General features: G+C 26.4%; 2 protein-coding genes across 2 annotated transcripts; both read right to left on the bottom strand.

Annotated features, from left to right (window-relative positions):
• Positions 1 to 1,556: 1,556 nt before the first annotated feature.
• Positions 1,557 to 2,908, bottom strand: LOC126900248 (uncharacterized). The gene is made up of 4 exons (XM_050675828.1): positions 2,779 to 2,908; positions 2,467 to 2,655; positions 2,222 to 2,405; positions 1,557 to 1,982 (listed from the first exon to the last, which is right to left on the bottom strand). The coding sequence occupies exons 1-4, from the start codon at positions 2,833 to 2,835 to the stop codon at positions 1,690 to 1,692; spliced, it is 723 nt and encodes a 240-aa protein (XP_050531785.1). The 5' UTR covers positions 2,836 to 2,908; the 3' UTR covers positions 1,557 to 1,689.
• An 8,048-nt stretch (positions 2,909 to 10,956) lies between these two features.
• On the bottom strand, positions 10,957 to 22,542 carry LOC126900238 (uncharacterized). The gene is made up of 7 exons (XM_050675808.1): positions 22,143 to 22,542; positions 19,574 to 19,841; positions 17,207 to 17,436; positions 16,180 to 16,311; positions 15,576 to 15,791; positions 15,236 to 15,426; positions 10,957 to 11,989 (listed from the first exon to the last, which is right to left on the bottom strand). The coding sequence occupies exons 1-7, from the start codon at positions 22,479 to 22,481 to the stop codon at positions 11,845 to 11,847; spliced, it is 1,521 nt and encodes a 506-aa protein (XP_050531765.1). The 5' UTR covers positions 22,482 to 22,542; the 3' UTR covers positions 10,957 to 11,844.
• Between the last annotated feature and the right edge of the window lie 1,387 nt (positions 22,543 to 23,929).

Below are 23,929 nucleotides of genomic sequence, written 5' to 3'. Positions count from 1 at the left end.
ATATAAATTTATTTTTGGTTTTATAATTCACTAAAATGAACACCGAAAATAGTGGGAGAATTTAAAAACTGAATTACTTATTGAAAACTAATACAGTAGGCCAATTTCAATTCTACTGTTTAGAATATTGAACAGTGAAAATATGACTGTGTCATATTATCACGATTGTCATACATACCTACATCTTCATTATAGTATAAACTATATGTATAATACAAAACTATGATTTCATTTATAAAACAAAGCGTTTTTACTTTCTCGATGTCAGCTATTAAAAACTATAAATGCTTTATTCATTAATACACATACAACTGTACCAATATTAATCACTTATATTACATACCAACTTTATGTATTAAAATACTTAAAATTCAATAAGAACTTATCTTAAAGGTGTTATTGAATCATCAAAGTTTTTGTAAAAAATAGGATTAAAATGGCCATTATGAAAATATAAAAATAAAAATGTACTTTTTTATTATTTTCCTTTTAATGATAAATAATCAAAAATATGCTTTAAACGATGGCTTAGTAAACAAAAATTGTTAAAAAAATAATTGTGAAATAATTATAGGATTTGTAATTTCTTCGAGACTCTCTCTGTAAATATCATAGATTTGTTTTACAGCCAATTAAAATACCTTAATATGAGTTTTTCACCTAATTTTATGAAGTAAGACAGTTTTTTAAAAAAATTACATTTTATAATATATTATCAATCAAATATATTAAATATAGTGCGTTGAATATTCTCATTTTTTTTGTCTCAATGGTAATCCTAAATATAAATTTTTTGAGACATGTTGAATTTATCATTTATTAAATTCGAAAAAATATAGCACTATAATGGTGAACTAGAATTAAATACTACAGGTTGAACGTTTTTACTAATAATAGTTGAGGGATTAATTTTTTTTAAATACTTATATTTTATTCGTTTTAATAACATTATATTTAATGCATTTCTCAAGGTTTTTTATGCGCATTTTTATATTACTTTGAACCTTATTAATGCATATAAATATGGACTCTAATTTTTTGGCGACTTATATAACTGTCAGTTAACTATTTTTAATTACTATAAAAACAATTTTGTGCAATTGTCTTATGAAATGCCCATTTTTAATTGAAATTTTCGTTATATGAAGACATTTCTAACTGGCAAGTAGCAAAATCACTTAATTATATTAAACTCAAATTAAATTTCATAATCATAAAGTCATTTGTTAAAACGGACCTACAAAATATTTTTGATCTATAATTTTATAGCACGACATGTTCTCGATTACTATATAGATCTCCTTTTTAAAACTAATATTACATAGTAGTTACTTATTTACATAATTAATTAGCCTAAGATGTAAATATTTTCTATATACGAATGTAGCCTTGAACTTATCGGATTTTTCAGAAATGTTTTATGCCAATATTGTAAATTTTATTAAATTTAATGAGGATTGCAGTGTGTTTTTGACATGGATATTAATCTAAAATTATTATTTTTGATAAGGATTTTGTAGATATTTTATTTACATCAATATAATTAATGAAGACAATTTTTCATTTTAATAATCAATTTTAATAAATAAATAAATACTTCATTTTTATTATCGCAATACTAAATAATACAAATAAATAACAGCACTTCTTTCGTCTGAATAGATAATATCAAAACTTTACAGCCAGTATCTATGATTGTTCTGCTGGTTGTTGAGCACTGTATGCTCTGGCGTGGGCGTATACATCATGATGATGAGCATGGACTGGAGATGGATAGTGTAGAATTTCAACACCAACCACTTTGGGTTTAGTAAACCTGTAGATGACCATAGCAGCAGATAGTACCAATGATAGCAGACCTAAGGTAAGGGCCTTCCATGTTTTGAGAGCAATAATAGCAATAGCAATAGGAACTACCACTGTTGCTTTGAATTTAAGACCCAAAAGGAATGGTATGACGACCTTCCGTACAAAATGCCGGCCTAATGATCATAAATAAACCAAAATATATAATATAAGAAAAATTTTTTTTTAAATTGTATTTGTGTAAATTTATTATTAATTTAAACAAAAGTCTAGTTGAATAGTATTTTTACTTAAAATTAATATAATTTTTACTTATAAAATTATTTATTATTTATTTATACTTAATAGATATTGTTAAATAAAATAAGTTGATTATGTTTAAATAGATATGTTAAATAATTATATGAAAACTTACTTCGACCTTCTTGAACAACTTGTCCTTCAACTAATGGAACTTTGATATCTCCTATTGTTGATCCAAGTTCTTCGGGTAAGTTAACTTTTAATTCGTGAGTGCTTAGGTAATCATCAACTTGATCTAACATACGAAGAGTTGCACTATTTTTGACGGCTTCTTTATATTCTCCTCCATTGGGAATCTTAAGTAAAATAAAACAGATATGCAAACTCAGTAATATAGTACACTTCAATATTGTTTACCTGGTTAGCGGTTTCTTCGTAGTCTGGACTGACATGAGTTCGTTTTAAGCTAATGTCAGGTGTAAGCCTAAATTCATCCTGAAGTGCTGATTCGCTTACATACTTCAACAGCCTTGGTCTGACGCATGACCAATTGGTACCACAGTCTTTCAACAATTGACCACCAAATTCTAATAGTGTTTCTGTAGCCTGTTCAAAAATATAATTTTACAGAAAACTTCTTTCAATATAATGAAACAAAATCATAAAGTGATATACGTAGTTAATAAAGTTGTACAGAGTAAATGTGTGAATTTATGTTCAGTTTTTTACCTGGGTAGCAACGATCAGCGACAGCGCGCAGCAAAACACGGTTGATAGACAATGCATGATGGACGTGGTGGCAACTGAATGAACGCTCTAGTCATACGTACTCGAGCTTATAACGATAGCAGAAGAACCGATCGTTTTCTGAATTTTTAATAACTAAACACAGGCCGGACATAGTTGGGCCCCATTTCTACTTTCGTGACATTATCTAAATCACGTATCGATACTTTTTACAATAAGCATGGATCACAGATGAAATATTAACGTCTAAAAGAATATCTATATTAAGTACAACAGTATGATAAAAGATATCATATCCGCATGTGAATTGCAAATAATATTCTCCTACATATCACTTTAATACTATTTCACATATATTTTTATCCTCCAATATAATACGTTCATTTTACTTTTACGGTAATCATTAACTACGCCTAACACAATACCTTTAAAAATACAAAAAATGTTATCAATTTTCTTCTCAAAATTGTATAGGCCTATACAACTAAACAATTTTAAGCATATTTAATATATGCTTAATTTATTTTTTAAATCTAGACCTACCTTCCCTTGCCTATTACTTAAATCTATATCATCTTGAATTTTTATATTGAAACGTACAAATTGAATTAGTTATAATAATTGTAAATTATCTAATTTAAAAAGTGACGGGTCAATAACAACATTTAAACTATTATTTTTTTTAATATTATAAAATCTATAATAAATATAGATATTATTACTTTTATATCTAAATGTGTAGCACGGCAAACAATGCTCAATAATAAAAATAAATACATCCGTGTCTAACCTGCAGCCATCATTTTTAAGTTTTAATAACTCCAAACATACAAAAGTTGTTATTAACAATTATTATTTAATAAAATAATTTTCTATGATGCGAACGAAATAAATATATTTGTTGTCATACAAAAAGCTAAAGTGAATATCTGTTGAAAGGTAAAACTAATTTTTGTCTTTAATTTATATTATGTAGAGTTATACGAGTTTTTAAAAAGAAAAAAATCATATATTATTATATATTTTTGAATATATTGCGTGAGGCATAATTAATCAATCTACTTATATTAAAAGAAAATCGTTTTTTTGGTAAATAGTAATTTTTAATTAAATTAGGTGAGAATTAATAATAATTAAATTAAGTATATTGAAGGTAGTTCAATAACTATAAATTCTTTTTGCGGGAAGAGGACTATATAATAACACAGTAATATCATTTGTGTTTTATTTAAATAAATTTTGTTTTACTTACAATCAATGCAAAAAAATTGTCAGATTTAAAAGTCTACAGGATTATTTAAATTTAAATTAATTTTCACGTTTCAATTGAAAGATTTTATTCTTTATTTAGTTCAGTAAATTATTTTCTTTTTAATTGTTTCATTCAATAAAAAAAAAATAAATAAATAATTATTTCAATATAATTATGTAAAGAGCTATGAGGCGTTTTTTAGAAAAATTAAAATTTGCATCCAAAGTCCTTCCTGATCAGTTGGAATCAAAATTTCTATTTTATTGTTTAACATTCTTCTTCTTGATTATCACCAAAATCATGTGCAGTTTTGAGGGCTTATTGGCCAGCTTCCAATGAGAAAATAAAACTAATTAGTTAAAAAAGCTCTCTCAAAAAATTTTTTTTATACAATTTTCTTTGTATTTCACTTATGATTAAAGGTAACTGTATTGATTTATCAGATAACAGTATATAAAGATAGAATCAAATTGGGAAAATATAGTTTTCAAAGATTGTTTGACTTAATATTATCATTTCTTTGATACGTAAAAACCCAGCACAAATTTTTTTTTTTTATTTTTAATGAAAAACAAAAATAACAAAATGACAATAACAAAAACTGTGATAATGATAAAAACAAAACAACAACGTTGAAATAAACATAATAACAAAAACAAATAGGAAACAAGCTAATTCGGCAGTATAGGTCCAATCTCGCACCTGTAACTATCGTTTCCGGAGATGAACTCTACGACGAGACAAATATACATATTACTAATAATATATTAAATAACTAAAACATAATTTAATCATAAATTAATATTTTAATTACTATGCGATATAACATATAAAACATATGTCATTATCAAAAGACATCGACCACTATGACGGTTCTTTTTCTTTAAGTGTTTTTTTTGAGGAGTGATTTCCTAAATTTATTATAGTAATTGAGTGTCTTGAACAGTCAGTGATGGTACATTATATTGTGAGAATATACCAGAAAATTGTTTTTAATTTTTTTAAATATAACATGAATTAACAGATAGGTAAATAATAGATAATGACTTCTTCAAGCATGGTATTTTTGAGAAAGTAGCATTTAAAAAAATATTTTTTTATATTTACAGTTTATTACAGATTAGTGCATTGTCTGAAAGTTGTTGACACGTCTCATTTTTCATTTTTCCTTTATATTAGATTGTCTCTTTTTGAGTGATGTTGTCTATATGTGGCATAGGTTTTTTAAAGTTTCATATATTAACGAAGGTGTTTTATTTTAGTCATTGAACTTGAAATAATTGGTTGTTTTATACAGTATTAAAGACACAGATTGTTGTCTTTTTATGTGAAGAATAGATTTTTCTGCGTAACTTAAGACAATAATCACTGAATTAGTTCAAACATCCTTTGTAGCTAGTCAGATATTTCCATTGTAGATAAGATTCAGAACTTTGAGGAGACTTGGTATATATTTTTAATAATATGATACCAATAATATTAATACAATTTTAAATCGTACGATTTTGTAATCGTACGTTTTTAATCATTTTTTTAGCACTAAAAAATGTAATGAGTAATTGCGTCCTCTTTTCAGGATTCAACAGATATAATGTAATATTTACTCATACTTTTTTTTTTTTTTCAATCTTTATAATACTACTCAAATCAATTTTAGTTGATCAAAAAAACCATTTTCATTGATAGTATTATTTATAAATTATTTTCTTTATAAGTTTTTACTATTTTCATACTTAGATAACTGAAAGTATCAGTTATTTATTAAAATATATATTTTCTTAATCATAAAATAATAATTTGGAAAGCAAAAAGGAAATAAAATACTAAAAGTCATTGTTCTGGGTGATTTTTCCCTCGTCACCCTTCTATCACACAACTTTAAATACAGAGTAACCTCTTTTTATTTTACGAATATTATTAAAGTGTATATTTTTTTAATTTATAACACATATATTGGTATAAAATAATATTTTAAGTTTCATAGAGATAAATTAAATTTTTTTACTGAAGAACATTGCTGACATATTCATATGACGATACATGTAATAGGAAAAAATTATATATTCGGATTATACAATTAATTAAAATAAATACAATAAAAAAAAATAAAAACACTAAAAAAGATAAAATTATAATGGGAAAATAAAAATAAGATAAAAGAGATTCAAAAAACTTAAATCTAGTTGAAAACTAATATTTAAGTACAAAATAAATATTAAAAATAATTAATTGTTGTCGTATCAAATATCAATAAAAATTTCTGAAAAATAACGAAATTGAATACAATTTTTTATTTATAAAATAATACTAATAAACTCTATAGACTGATTAAACCAATGAAAAATGTTTACTGAAATTGATTCAGAAATTACCAGCACAGTTCTTAATCAAAGTTATTTTTGAAAAAGTAATGTTGAGTAAAAACATTTTTGTGGTATTTATGTCAAATATATATATATTTTTCTAACATTAATAAACCTTTAAAATTAACATATGCTATGTGGGTACTTAAATTATGGCATTAATGATTAGATACAAAAATAAAATTATTGTAATCCTGTTTACCTTTGGTGTAGAATTTGGCTAGTTGAATAATGTTTCTATCAGCTCCACAAAAAAGGTCCATTGCAACATTTCCCTTGCAATGTTGAGTGAGCGATATGGTAACTCAATATATCTGGACAAACTGAGTAAAAACTCTTGGGATTCAATTTAATGCCTCGATCATATTTTGTGAATAATTTGTACCATTTATCCCAGTATTTTTTGAGAACATTTTTTGGAGGGACTGCTTTCGAAAAACTTTTATTGGAATTATGAGAACTCTGTGTAATAAAAAAAAATTAAGTTAATTTGACTAATCTTTTAGTATTAATATAATCGTTACTTTAAATGTAATTCTTTGACTTGCAATGACTTTGATTGAATATGAATCCTTCATATTCTATACATATCCATTGTTTTTTGTTCGATTACCGCGCTGTATCAAAAGTCACTTAATTAAGTGCTTCATCATGAACAGCGGGGGTTCATAGTCCATGTCCTCCAAGATGTTGATGGTTGACCAAGCTAACCGACATTACCCTTGTCCGTGACCGCTTATTCGTCCGAGCCAACAAATTGGTGACAGCTTATTTTGAGGCTATCCTGCATATCTACAGGACGTTCCCCTTTCGCAGCCTTGGGGACGATCCCGATGGCTGGACAAGCTACAGAGAAAACTTAAAAGCAAACTTATATTAAAAAAAAAAAAACTATATATTATATTATAAAGCTTTTAAGTAGAATTTCAAAAAATTAAGTTTGAAATAAATTTAATAAATAAATGAATTAGAAGATTAATGAAACCATTCGTATAATTGTAATTAATATGTACTATTCATGATTTCATTTGAATTACTAATATCTATAAGTAACTAATATGACTGTAAGCAAAATTCATTTAAGTTAAATAGTTTGTTCACTCATGAATAGACGATTCGAATATTCCTAATATAGGAACTTTTCCGAATTTGTGTATAATATTTTTAAAATGTTTATTCTGTAAGTTACCTTATAATTAAAATGAATAAAATGTAATGTGATTGACTTAATTTACCAGCAACGTTTGAAATATTCACATATCTCAAGACTATTAATAACTGATTGAAATTTTACTTGTAGAATTGTTTCATCTTAATTATGGTTCTTGGTGAAAATAGTCTTCTTTATAAAATAACGGTTTATTGCAGAAGAATGTAAAATGAATTTACAAAAAAAAAATATATTAATTATGTTAAAGATACTTTTTTTTAATTCTAAATTTCAGTCAAATTATTAAAAATTAAAATAAGTTATTCGAATAGTGTTATAATTGTGTATTTTTTACTGTAGCAACTACAGATATCACAATAATTATTTTTATTGAAACCACTCAACTTAATTCATTTTTTTGATTTAATAACATTAATATATCCTTAATAATTTGAAGTTTTATAAAATAATGTTTTAATTGTATATTAATTACTGTAGTAACGACGGTTATAAACAAATATTACGAACATTATTTATTTTTAAGCCACTCAATTTTATTGTTTGTTTAATTTAATAAACATATTTTTATTTATTGAAATTTTAAATAAATCCTTCGTAAATTTAACTAAATAGTTTGAGGATTAAAAAAAATAATTTTAAGAACTTTTTTTCTGTTCATTTTAAAATTTCGTTTAAAGTATTATAAGTTTGGTTTTATCATTTACATACTGTTAATTGTAATTATTATTCGTAATATTAAATTATTTTAAAAATTGTGAAATTACTTTATTTAAATTTAAATTATATTATTCTAAATTTTGAATGTGCATTTTTATTTCAGGAAATTTGAGAACTTTTAATTTTACAATAATTGACATCAATTCATAAATACTATACATTCACTGTGAATATCCAACAACACTATTTGTAGACAATATAAATACTGTAAGCTTAAGTGTGATTTTATTCTTAAAAAATCATGACTTTTGGGTTAAAAAATTTAATTTGGACGAATTAATTAATTAAATCAGTTGTTTGAGAAACCCCTTTAGTCCAAGAGTAAAATCTATACAAGATAGAATTATTGTAATACTTAAATTAATTAGTATTTTAGTATTTTTTATTCGAATTTTTTTTATCCAATATATGTTGTCAATTTTATTGATATTTTAATGGTTACTTTAACCGTATTATACTGTGTAGTGCACTTACTGCAAGACAATTGTATGATAATCAAATGAAGATATTAAAAAATCCGTGGTGATAATTATTGTAAGACATTTTACAGCTATAATGAATTCATTCAATAAACATCAATTATTAAGTGACTTAACATACATCCATTAAAAATGAGTAGGTACATCGTAGAATTGACGATAATTACAGAGTACTTGATGAATCTAACGTGATAAAACTGACACTAATAGAATGTAATACAGACAATATAGTTTCTTTTAATTGTTATTTAAATAGAATTTAAATACTGGAATAATTAAGTAGAAAAATGATATAAATTGAAAAAATTATACAAATTTGTTTAAGTATATCTGTATTTATTTTATTGAGGTAAACTGTTTCTGTAGTTACAGTATCGTTGATAAGAATTCATATACTCTGTACTCAGACCATATAAAATTATGACTACATGAGATTAGTAAATCCCATATTTTAACTAACAATCGATAGTCTCAGAGGAATTATACTTTTTGTAAATATTAATGACAGCACACAGGTTTGAAATCATTAAATTGTAGAATCATACAATAATTGTTAATATGATTTTTACAAGTATATCTTTATCTCTATTTTATACTTATACTTTAATACACGTTATTCAACGTCACCAAAAAATTAAAAATGTTATTCTTCAACAATTTTAAAAACTCTTATCTTAAAAATATCAAGGTGTTTTAATGTTTTCGATAAATAAAATCAAAATAATACTTGGTTACTTAAATATTTTAACTACTAATAGCTATACTATGAAGTGCTTTCTATTATGTTACCAATTTAAGAAATATTTTTTTAATGAGTTTGGTGCTAAATCGGTCATTTAAGAAAACCTTTAGTACAAAAGTAAAAATTGTAAAAAAAGAAAAAAAATCATATCATTACTTAAACACTTTTGGGTATCTTAATTCAAAGTAGTTAACACAATACACCAAAAGTTTTTACATTTATATTATTAGCATAAAAGCTTAAAGATGTTGGATTTATGGGATTTTTTAATTGAATAAATTTGTCGTTGTATTTTAGTGTTCCATTCAATGAACAGTTAATGATATTGTATCATATATTATTTTCCATAATAACATAAACCAAAATAATTCAAATAATAATGACTGTAATTAATATAAATAAAATTCATTTTGGTTTACCAATGATGACTTTAACTTACTAGATATGTTTGAATTATTCACATTTCTCAAGACTATTAATACCTGATTGAAATTCTACTTATAGAATGTTACAAAAAAAAAAAAAAAAAATTAATTAATTTCAGTCAAATTATTAAAAATGANTTAAAAAAAAAAAAAAAAAAAAATTAATTAATTTCAGTCAAATTATTAAAAATGAAAATAAACTATTCGAGTAGTGTTATAATTGTGTATTTTTTACCGTAGTAACTATAGATATCACAGAAATGATCTTTTTTGAAACCACTCAATTTTACTAATTTTTTGGATTTAATAATAGTAACATATTTTTATTAATTGAAGTTCTGTAAAAATTCTTCTAAATTAATAGAAATTTTCTATCCATTACAAAATTGATGGCGTTAAAATTTAAATTATATTGAATGAGATGGACATTTAAAATTTATTTTTCAGAAATTTACCTGATTTTTGCTTATGATGATATTTAAAATATAATCACGTCTCCTAAAAATATTTTTATATAAAGAAATCTGCACTTTAAAGAGAAGTTAAATTTTAACACCAAAAAATGTGTCGAATTTCCACATTTTCTCTAATTTTTATAGCAATGATCTATGTAACTTATTTAATATACGTATTTTGTACATTAATTTTTTTGACCAAGAACCATAATTAAGATTAAGCAATACTATAAGTAAATTTTCAATCAAGTACTAATAGTCTTAATATATGTGAATATTTTTACTATAGGTAACGTGTTACAGGTATATATAAAATATAAAGATTCTCTATTGGTGTTTTACAAAAAATTCACTTTAAGATTGTATGAACAATATTACTACCATAAGTGTTCAATTCATACTTAAACTTGAGGGCATTTATTTTAAATCTAAATTTTACAATAAAGTTGTAGCTATATTCATTTTTATAACAATAGACTTCAGATTACTTTAAAAAATTCTATGTGCTAAAATGTATTTCTACGATAAAAAGTAATTTCAGGTATACCATATTTAAACATTTTATTTTTATATTATAAAGTGCTAAATTTTTACAAAATTTTCTTATGAATAAGTTTTATTACAAAATTAATACAAAACTAGGTACACTGTACTTATATTCTATCACAATACTAAAAATAACTTATAAATACTTAAATTAATTAATCTATGGAAATTTTAAAATAATTCTAAAATAAATTTTAAACAATTTGTTTTACTTAAAATTTCATGACATGAAACTACTACCACTCATCATATACATTAACCTCTGTATATCTATTGCAATTGAAATATACAATTGGCATCACGAGGTAAATGTTTACAATTCAAAATTTGGTATTTTAATAATAATAACTTTTAAATAAATTATCGTAGTAAAATTCTTTAAATAATATTACATGATTTTGTGTGTAAGAGCAGCATACAGAGATTTACCAGTCAACTTAAGAAAATATTTGTCAATTTATGTATGTGAATTATGATTAATAAAGTAACGATTAATAATGATGATGTAAGATAATTTTTTAATTTTTCATGTGGTATATCTATGAACGCTGCCCTAAACCTACTACACTCGTTTTAAATCGTGACTAGATGTAGTATGGATGTGTATAACATAAAATACAAGTAAAATACTATGTAAAATGAACTTTGGAGCAAACGAATTTTTGTAACTTTTTTTTATCATTATAGTTATGAGCTAGCACAACATTTTTTGAGTTGCTTTGAATATGAAAATTAGTAGATAACAAAAGCAAACCCGGTGGGTTGGAGTAAAAAGAAGGTAAATTCCTAAATATGCAACAATAAATTCTTCGCCTTTTTGGGCTTTTTATTTTGATTTTCGGCCACTAATAATTAATTAAATATGTTTAGTTATATTGTTGATCCTTTTTCCGGTTTTTCACAGTCCAACCATGGTGCAGGTTGGGTATATTATTCCACAATCCTGACCACTTTGTCCTTCTTTGGCAGCTTGTATATACTTCCATATGCGAGCCGCATCCACACTTGTAGTTATTCTTCGAGCCGACGTAGCAGATGTATCACTGTACAACAAAAGAGACACGTATCAATACCATAAATAACACAGATAAGATCTCCAGGTTAAGATCGTAGTTCATCATCAAAAGTAAAGTACAATTTTTTTTTTGTCATTAAGTACAATCAACATCATATTGTAAAAGTATAAGTCATTATATAGAACATTAGTTTATATGTTGACATATAATCATTACTAAAAAGGAAATAGGATATTATTAAATACCATACAATAGAATTGATCATGATTACAATGAAGTTGTCTGAACTGACATTAACAATTTTAAAGATCATTAGAAAATTTTTTTAGGCTAGGCATTTGTATTACAATTTATATGTTAGTTAAAGTTTAAAAATCTCTATAAAGTTAAAAAGATTGACTTATATATATATATATATAACTTATTTTTTTAAGTTATTTATATGAGGAATAATAGAAAAATGTATATTTTATTTTATTTTTTGGGGAAGGGGCTTTTCCAATAAATCGTTCCCAAAAAAAATTTGTAATTAATAAAATACACTAATTAGTGTTAAGAAAAACTAAAATTAATACCTCTATGTATATATATATATATGGTTGATATAATTGGAATGACTAAAATAATCTTTATAATTGCATAATTCCCAAGCCTTCATTACAAATATTCTAGGATATTATTTATTTAAATAACTAATTAGAACATAATAAAAAATAAGTACATAAAGAAAAAAATTGAATGCTGGCGTTGAAACTTGAGAAAATAATTAATTAATTTGTTTTTATATCTACTTATCAAATATTCAAAATAGTTTGTTAATGATATCCACTTAGTACCTCGAAATATATAAAATTCCAGCAAAGTGTGGAAAGTTGATTTCGATTCAAATTTGAGATTGTTTAAAGATTCGGTTTTCTTTAAGAATTAATAAAAACACATTTTTAATTGTTATACACAAAAATAAAAAATGTAATATTGGATATATTCTTTTAATAAGTATAATAATTATTTATATTTGTTTACGTATATTATATGAATGGAGTTTGAAAAATTAAAAAAATGTATGTTATACTGATAATATATACCAATAAGATATACGCAAAATTTGATAATTTAAAATATTAATCTAGAATAATAAAAAAAATTATTTATTTTTGGAAAATTAAACTTATTTGCTCTATATATTGAAGTGTAATAATAATAGAATAAAAATTGTATGCATATTTTTTAAAATTTACTGAATAAACGTTCAATAATAATAAAGAAAATACCTACCAGAAGTAATCTAATTTTTCAACATGGCCACATAATGAAATTATTTGGAATACATTCTATGTTAATGGAATGTTAGATAACTCGTTAGAAATATCATATAGAAATCGAAAAAGATGATTGAAAAATACGCATAGAACTTAAGATTAATAAAAACCAGTATGCCGAAGGTCTAGTGTTAGATAGTTAAAAGACTGACACAGAGCGGTCGAGTGTCACCGAATTGGTGTCAGTATGCGGACAATAGGAGCACGTACGTACATCAATAATAACAAGTAATGACAATAACGACTTAGATGCCAACAGTAATGATAAAAATTACTATTAGAGTAGAAACATTTGTTATGTTGACTCGAATAATAAAATTGTATCAGTCAATTATCTATAGAAATTGTTGAAAGTAAAAAAGCACTATGGGTGGATCACAAAATGTTCAAGGGTGAATTATTTTATTCCGTGTATCAAAGAAAGTTACCCGAGAAAATATCATCACTACGCATTTAGAAGATTTTTCAGTTTGTTTATTAAAATAAAACAATATGTACCTACTGGAGGTAAACTAAATCTATCCAAGTAATTTCTAAAACAACAACAACATTAGCATTGAATAACAACACTCACTTTATATTTACTACAACAGAGTCCTTGATTGATGATGTTTAGTCCATAAGATATTACAAGTCTTTTTTTTGTTGACACTAATATACTTATCATCTCACTTAATACAATTCTATTCATAACTTAGACCCAACAACAGTTAATAGAGCTATGTTTCGCTGTCATTATCTTTGGCTATCTTTCAGGCCGGTCGAAAATGATACTTTAAAATAGGTGGTACTTGATATAAATTTCAAGCAACCTATTTCCTATAATGTAATTTTTAATCATACATTATTCGTTTAATACTTTTGAAAGAATAAAACTGTTAAGTCCATTATTTTAATTTTAATTATTTTCTTTTTACAATGCACTGTTCTAACTCACAGATGTTATATCAAAATTTTGAAAGATGTGTACCTGTAGTTGTAACGGAACAAAATACTAAGGCGTGCATTTAGTTAGACACCTCGAAAATATTATTTGTGTAAATTGTCCGAAGAATATTATACGTGACTTATATCAATTGATACCAGTCACACTAATATAAATTTCAACATTTTTTTGAAGTCACACTTGACGTAGTCAATAAGAATTGAACACTATTCACTTGTCTTTTAACTTTTCACGAGGCTATTCTAATAAAATTTTATGAATCAACAATACTGTAACATATTAGCTAAATGATGTTGAGACGAATATATTTGCAATTCAAACGACTTATTCGACAATAGTTACTATTAATTAATTTATATAGAACTACACTTTCACCATAGAAAGTCTTTTGAACCTATGACCAATGTAAATTATTATTTAATTTAAGGAAATTGACGAACAAGGTCAGCGATTTGCGTGCGTTTGATGGTCAAGATATACATTAATTTATATGCAGAAATTCTCACATACTAATATTGTAAGTTTCTATACGCAAACAAAAATAGATAAATTAGACCAAACATTTTAATTAATAATTCAATAATCAATTAAAAAAGCGTTTGAATATAAATAAATCATTTTATGCAGCTAAACAAAACAATAAACATTTCATTTTGTTGATAAACATATTACTATCCTCATGAATACATAATGCTTACGAGATTTATGATCTATCAATTGTCTGAAAGATCAACATCACAATTGTTTCTAATGTAAATCATTATTTTAGTGGGCATTATCGATAAGCCTGTGGCACAAGTTCAAGGCCGTGCTCTTTTATGATGTACTGTGGAGGCGACAAAATAAATTCTTCGTATCTGCGGATCCCAGCAAGGAATATACTGGTGGACCAGCAACTAGGTCGTAGGACAGGTTATAAGTGGGTTATTCGCGTGGACTTTTTGACATCAGGAAATACAAAATATTATGTTAGTCGGAAGTAGGTGAACGTGTTTTTACTATCATTACCTGCTGAGTTGCGCCGATACCAGATTGCTGTGTGGACTATACCGCGTCGGGTTTCCATACATCCTGCACACCAGCTTTTCCTTGCAGACTTCATCAGGGACTTGTAGTTCATTGAATATATCATCAAGTTTTTGTGCTATTGGTCCAAATACTGGATCATAGATGACTTTTTGTGGTACCCTGCTTACACCCTGTTATCAGAATGATAGAATAATAATTTTGTTTAAAAAGTGTTTTATTTTTTCACTTGATCTTGACATTTTTTCGCATAAATCAAAATGTTTTTATCGTATATTGCCATCTTTAAACTTAATATTGTTAGTTAACTCGATTTACTTACAATTGTATCGTCATCGCCACGCTTCACATACTTGTCAGCATGCGGGTACGTCGGTGATAACAGTTGTGGCCCACTACCATACCTTATTGGTGGCTGTTGACCATAGTGTGGAGTAGATTCACCTTCTTCGCCCAAGCCCCAGCTTGCGAGTATATCTCCATGATCTGATACCGCGTTAGCCATATCATATCGATTGTAGTATTCACTACCTGCAATCTATGAAGTATGAAAGTTAGAGTTTTTAATCAAGGAAAATGCCGAGCAGGGATGTCGAACTTTTCACTCAATAATATTATACAATTTTAGATAGAAATTGTTCAAAATATGAAGATTTTAACCAGAAAAAAAAAATTAAAAATAGTCGCACAATTTACAAAAAAAAAAATGTTTGTGTACTCCGTCCACCATATTTTTACCAAGACCTGTTTATAATTTCATCATAAAATTTGTCACAAACAACTAAAAATTAAAAATAAATTTTAACACAAAAGAATTAAAGAAGATAAAAGTAATTCTAATATTTTTAATGCAATTATTATATAACAATTAAAATTGAACAATACTTCAGAGTCAAAGCCTGAATTTTACAATTTAGAATACGTACATCAGGTGTGTCGTATCCAGGAGGGTGGTCCAAAACTGCACCAGCGTAGTAATCGTCATGTCCGTACACAGGTTTGTCTACAGGGACAGGTACATGTACTGGTACATTAATATGATGATGATGATGTTTTATCTGCATGACAATAAACAATGATGATTATTTATATTTAATAGTCGTCAATTACTTTCGTTTGTGTGTTAGTAATAGTAATGGTGGGCGATGTCTAATCAATTATAAAAATATTCATTAATCATCTCGATAATAAAATATAACCCAAACCTTAATACAAACACTACATTAATGTGTTCTGAAATGAATAATTGTGTCTAATATCGTATAAGAAGAATAAGATAAAATTTAACCTTGAAAACTTTGATATACCTAGAATATTTAAAAAAAATTTTTTTATTATAAGTGACAGAAACATCAATTATAGAAGAAAAAACTGATATTGAGATAAATTAGAGTAAAAACGAATTACTTAACCAGTTTTATCTGATTTATTTATTCATGATATATAAAAATAGACATAAAATTTAATGATTCGTTTAGGATGAACTAAATAAGATTTCGTACAAATTGATAAATTTAATCATGTGATATTATCTATCTATGATTATTGATGTTAATTAACTTTTAGTACGAAATATACTTTATACATTCTGAAATTTTCCATAGCCATAAAATAAATAATGACTTCATAGTTTTTATTTCAAGGAATTTGATAATGTATGTCAATTGAAACTCTATCTTATTAATAGTTTGTTTAAATTAATTTACCTTTCTATATACTCATAAGATGACCAACCAGTTAAAAATTATTTGTTAATTGTATATTAAAATTTCAAATTCACTTAATAAATGCTCGTATATATTACTGTGTCATTGTGTATATAGAACTATAATATTTATGTTTCATCACAAACATGAATAGTATATCTGTTGATGACACACTCGTTAATGATTTTTGGGTAGTCAAATTAACAAAGAAAATTGATATCTATTTGATAACAAAATAATTTCTTACCTTGTGGTGATGGAAATGGTATTTGGCGGCATGATGCTGATAGAACGAACACATTTTGAACAGATGCGCGAGAGGTGGGAATATAAAAAGTAACACTTTTAACAATATTTTTTTCGCTGCAGATGCGCCTACAACAAGTGGTAGAATGAACATCAATTTAACCTTGATTAACTTAATAATCATCAACAACGCCATAAGACTCTGCATTAATTTTTTCTTAAATAAATGTTCTGAAAACCACAGTGAAATTGAAAAGTTAACAATCTAATTAAAATCACAATTTTTCAGTTATAATAATATTAAAGTTTATATATTACTCAAAATACGTGCATCACATTGTTATGGTTACTATTACTACAATAATAAATAGCAAAGGTGGTTACCAACTCGTCATCAATCAACCGTGATGTGTTATTCGGTTTAACATGGTAGTCTTTTTTTTTTCTATTTACCTACACGTTAATTCATAGGGATAACAAGCATACCAGAAAATAGAGCTGCAGTGTTTTTTTATTTTTTCTCTTGTCTACGGCCTGATATCTTTCCACATATTATTTAGGTTAATGAAATACATTCGAAACTCTGTGACGATTCTTATGGTCAAGTGTATGTGTGCGATACGCGCCGTTGATTTTGAAATTAATAACATTAATTTGCCACTTGACGTGACTTGTAAAAAGACATCTTCTGCTCTAACGCCAGTTATAGATAATAATTTAAATGTGTAATACGATGACAGCACATAAATTCGCACTCACATAGAAAAAAATCTTGTATCTTATTAGTACGGTGACTATTGAAAATCGCTTATATATCGAGTCCCTCTGTCGGCATGTTAAACAGTTTTGTTACGGTCTGCACTCTTTTCCGGTATTACTTCAATTAACAAACATGTATGCGCCTTTTTCTTTTTAATTGTTAAATGTTTTATTTTGACGAAAATACTCCACCAGAAACATTAATTTACTTTCATTTCAAATTATTTTATTATTATTTCATTCATAAGAATTAGAGTAAAAATTAATAGTAGGTACATAGTTTTATTTACTAAATGATTAAGTATTGAAATTTACTGTGAAAAAATTGACTGCAATTAATTTTCAACTAATTGGTTTTTAAAGATAGTTCTCACGTGCTATTTACATATAATTTTATTCACTCACAATGTTATAATGTTGTACAATTTATAAAAATAGTAAATTCAAGACTGACACAATTATACGACTTCGTTTTTCACAAGAAATTGTAAGAAATATCGATTATGTGTGTTGTTTATAACATGAATCATTCTTATTTTTTAAAAAATTGAGACACGCGATAAAATTATATGAAATGAAAAAATAACGAAGACAATTGAAATACCCAATCACATGGTTAACCACAAAAGAAGTATCTATATATTCAGTAAAAATATACAGAATACTATTATTATCACGTAGCCAGCATTCTAGAGATTTGTTAAGCACGACCCAAACTCAACTTATAAAATGAAATCATAAAATATTACTCACTAACATAAATTATAATCATTCTTTGTAGGATTTTGTGTAGGTTAAATCGTTTTTCAATGAACTTAAGGGTTTCTATAAAAATTATTTTAGAATATTTTACAGAAAATCGTGGCGTTAGAATTATTGAAATTCATAAATGATACTTAAACTTTTGAATGTCTATTTACAGTTGCTAATTGCAAATTAACGCTGATAAAACAAAGAAAAGTAATGTAATAAAAAAATAAAATAAAATAAATATAACTGTTTGTAATTTAAAAATCACAGTCTTAATTTATTCATCTTTTGTGATTACATATGGTTTTGTTTTGATGATTTAACTAACTTAGATAAGTGAGAATTAGAAATTTAAAATTCTAATCCAAAATTAAAATTTTGAGTAGNTTAGAATATTTTACAGAAAATCGTGGCGTTAGAATTATTGAAATTCATAAATGATACTTAAACTTTTGAATGTCTATTTACAGCTGCTAATTGCAAATTAACGCTGATAAAACAAAGAAAAGTAATGTAATAAAAAAATAACAATAATAAAATAAAATAAATATAACTGTTTGTAATTTAAAAATCACAGTCCTAATTTATTCATCTTTTGTAATTACATATGGTTTTGTTTTGATGATTTAACTAACTTAGATTAGTGAGAATTAGAAATTTAAAATTCTAATCCAAAATTAAAATGTTGAGTATGAAATAAATGATATTTTATTGTTCAACACACTTTAAATTCATCTCGCCACCTACCTATTTGACCATTTGCCATAAACAAGTTCAAGGTCTCCACATTGCTAATTTCTCTTTTCTAAAGAGTAATTTACGTCATTTATAAATGTTATTTTTCACAATTTAAACTCACTAATCATTTTTTTCATGAATCTCGGAGATCTTTCATCGGATTTTTCTTCCTGTTCACCTGGAATCATGTCTAGTCGAACTAAGACACCTCCGTCAGGAAGGATCTTCTTCGGTGAAATTTTAACTTTACCACCTGGACTACCAGATAAGAAACTGGGCACTGACGCTTCCAAGTCGTGAGTCATCAAGTACCGTACTCCTTTTTCGTATAATGTGTCTGTTACTTTTGACCAGCCATCATCTTCGTGATCTTCTTTTTCGTCTTCAATCTGAGAAAAAATCGTTAAGTTTTACGAAAACTTTATAAAAGCTTAAGTTATGTTCAAACTTTAAAAATGTAAATGCATTTTCAATCCTTTTCCCAATATTTTATAATCATTTAGTGTTAACAATTCAATAATTAAAAAAATTACTTGACTTTTATCGAGTATTTTTCAACGATTAAATATAATTATCTTTATTGTATAATTTTATTGTAACTGTAACCACGGGTATATCATTAATTTAATAAGTAAATAATACATCCTAACGGTTGACAACTGTTATTAGTAATTTTACTCTTTAACGTTTCTAGTTGCCTGAGTAATATCGTTACTAAAATATAAGAGAAGTGTGACTTATAGTATACTTATAAATAACTTATGTTTAGATGAAATTTTAAGTAATAATATTTTTATACTAATGTGTGGATGTCAGAGCATTTATAATAAAATTGAAGCTTAACGGTCGTAGCAAAAATTATTCGTATATTTTTCCAGTATTGAGTTTTTATGTAAATTATAGGTTATCTAAGAAGCATTTGAATAAAAAAAAAAACATTTAAGAAATTGATTTATAAAATGCTAAATTTACTAATTTGTACACACAATTTTTAAGTAAAAGATTGATTTCAAAATGGGATTAAGTAATGAGTGAACCAGAATGCAATTAGAAAGACCTTCGCGAAAATCTTAAGACAAAAATAGTATTTTTAGGTAGGATTTTGAGCTCAACAAAAGGAATATTTCTTTAGCTCGCTTTGGGAAAAACAAATCTCGAATATGTATCTGAATGTATCCCATGGCCAATCTTGTAGTTAGAACAAAAATAACTGAAATATATCAGAGACTTTATAAGAAAATCACTATCTCCTGAAACCAGCCTAGAATATGATTAATTTAAACATTAAATCAAGTTCACTAAAAATTTAACTACGGAACAAGATTATCAAAATAAATCTTTCTACAAATGACTTGTTATTTACAACGGCGTTGTGTTTCAAAATATGACGTTTTTGAGTTATGCTTATTATTAGAATTCTTTAAAGGATTGGTATATTCCAGCAACATGTACTAAAACTCAATATTTAACTGCTCGAGATTCAATTGAATTAGTTATTTTTAATTTTTAAAATCGCTTTTTTGAATAATAAATTATTTTAAAGATATGACGCTGTTGAATGGATGAGAGAACGATATATTTATTTATATTTGATGTTATACCTAACATCAAAATGTTGGAGTCGGAAAATGGAAAAGTTTTTGAGAAGCTATTAGATTTTTAAGTTTAATTTTAGACTATATTGTCAAGTAAAATTTTATAAATAGAAAAAATATTAATAGGTCGATTTTACTATCACTTTTGTCACTATGTAACCTTAAAAACATTGAATATTCTACACATGTTTTTAATTGAATATAAAATTGTTTTATAAAATCAAATATTACGCGTTTGTTTGATTGCCAGTTCAATAATTTTTATTGTATAACTTTAAGTTTGAATTTCTTATTTCCTAATAATTATTAATCAATGTTTTAAGTACAATCCAAAATATATACATTATTAATAATGTCAAATAAATACACTTGTACCTTATAAATAGGTTTTAATTGCACTAAAATCGACATAATGTAATTCACATAATTCAAATTTTAAGTCTCATAAATACGTTACAATAAAATCATAATGCAATTTAAGCTAAAATTAAAAATCACCAATCCATATAATTTAAATAAACAACTTATTGGTGATAATATCAACTACTACGAACGTTCCTCATCAATTTTGCATGTTTAAATAAACAACTTATTGATAATTATCTCAGGCTATATTTTAAAAATTAAAGCACTTAGGATCTATAATCACTTGATATTTTCGATTAAGTTCATTAATACTCTTCATTAAAGAATTATATTTTATTTAAACTTTATTTATGCTACTCGTATTTAAAAACAACTTTCTTATTAAAGTTTAACAAGCTAAACAATCCTAAAATTTTTAACATAAATACAGAAACAGCTGTTCTATAAATAAGCATCGCAACTAAATTAGTTTGTTGATTTTTATTTTCTTCCTGTGAGGTATTTCTAAATACGAGCTCACTAACATAAAGTAATACAATTTACAATTATAATTTTAAAGACTGTTATTATTTGCTTTTGAAAATACTCAAAAAGAATGTTTATACGACCGGTTTATATTTAAATTTTTTGCAATAACTACAAACTAGATTGATAACACAAAATACACTAGTGAGTTGGCGGCTCAGGGCAAACACCTTACGCAGCATCCTAAAAATATGCATCACTCACGTTGTCGGATGATTCTCTGGCCTCTCTGTATGTTCCAGTCGTACCTTCTGAGGCACAAACTTTCTGATATTCGTTGTTGTTTTTAGCAAACTTTACACTATCTGTGATGCTCATGTCACCTTCCAGCGTGTCGTTGACGTAATTGTACAGCCTGCTCCGGACACAGTCCATTGTCGTCCTTGGGCCGTCGCATTTGCCCATCAGATCATCCCAAAGCGCATTGCCACTGGCCGATAAAGTAGCGTTGTGGTAAGTTTGACCAGACACGAATAGTGTCCAGGCGGATAGTAACGCGATGAACCGCGACACTTGCGCACACACTCGAACCACGGCCGTCATGATAACAACACCAGCACGACCGCTGACAATGTTAGCATTGCACTGACCGTCCGAGCCACGAAAAACACTCACCGGTTTTTTGCCGCACGCGGCTCTCTCAGCGCTTAGTTCCACCCGGCCGTGACCTCGTTTCGTCCGTCGGTACCATTTCGTTTTCTTCTTCCTCTTAAACGTCAGACGGACGCTCCTCTTCCCTCTTCTTTCGGACTTCCGCCCGGAACACGAGAGTTATCTCATTCCACAAAGACACTTGGGCGAAACTAGATGCTTAAAAAACGCGCGGCGCTTATGATATTTTACTGCTTGTCTGAAGAATTAAAAACGTTACAATAATAATTTAGGCTGTTCAAAATCTCCAGCCCGAATCCAACTGATCTCAGTCACTGTACATGATCTCCATGCATGTGTTTGAATGCACTTGACTTTCACATCTTATCAAAACGCACGTGTTAATTGGGAGTCCAATTTAATAAAATGACACACACGTTAGTCGAATAAAAACAAAACATTTCACTTTATTTGGCTGTAATGAAATTCAACTATTTTTTACATTTCCGTTAAGCTAACCGCCGACGTCTGCCATTTATGTACAGAGCTTAATCATTGACTTCAGCGAAATCCTAATGTAAGATTTTTGTAATCTACTATGTTTTTTTAATTCGTACAACGCTAAAATTGTATTTCAGTTATATTGTAAGAGTACAATAAAAAATGTTTTTTTGTGAGCTGTAGTAGATTTAATGACTCCTCGAAACACGATTTACAGTTTTACCAATGACTTAACTTCATGTTTGTACAAGATATTCCCTTTTGACACTAGACTATCACGTTCAAATTATACGATTATTTAAAATAATAAAGACACTTTTCAACTAACCAATTACTCGATATTGACTTAATATATAGAAGACAATAATTGCAAAAATATTTGCCAATTATTGGCGTCTATTTTGAACTACAGTTTTATACATGGCCAGTTTTGGTCAATTGTTTTAGAACGCGCTCATCAGAGTTGAACTAAATTTTGGAGTGAATCCAATGTGAATCCTTATACGGATTTTGGTACATTACAATACGTTAAACTTTACCTACGATTACACTTCTGATACACTAAAACACACGTATTTATCTGATTTCTGTTTTTATTACTTTTTTCTCTGTCACTAAAAATAGTAAAGTTTTGTTAATAAACGCCAAACCAAAATACATTGTACATGATTCTGCATGTTTTTTCTACACGACATTAAAAATTGCTTAGGTACGAAAAAAATTGAGATTGATGTTCCCATTCTTTTATAAACACTAATATTAAAATAATCGCTTACAATACAATAAAAGGTCATTATAAAAATAATTGCATTCAATTTGATTATCTATGAAAACAATATAATTTAAATCGTATCCGTGTATCTTCAACACATATAATAACTTGTTTTTTGTCTTGATCC

Source organism: Daktulosphaira vitifoliae, unplaced genomic scaffold, assembly GCF_025091365.1.
Source record: "Daktulosphaira vitifoliae isolate Bord-2020 unplaced genomic scaffold, ASM2509136v1 Scaffold_3, whole genome shotgun sequence".
In the NCBI taxonomy this organism is placed as follows: Eukaryota; Metazoa; Arthropoda; class Insecta; order Hemiptera; family Phylloxeridae; genus Daktulosphaira; species Daktulosphaira vitifoliae.
This window is presented reverse-complemented; position numbering and strand designations above follow the sequence as displayed.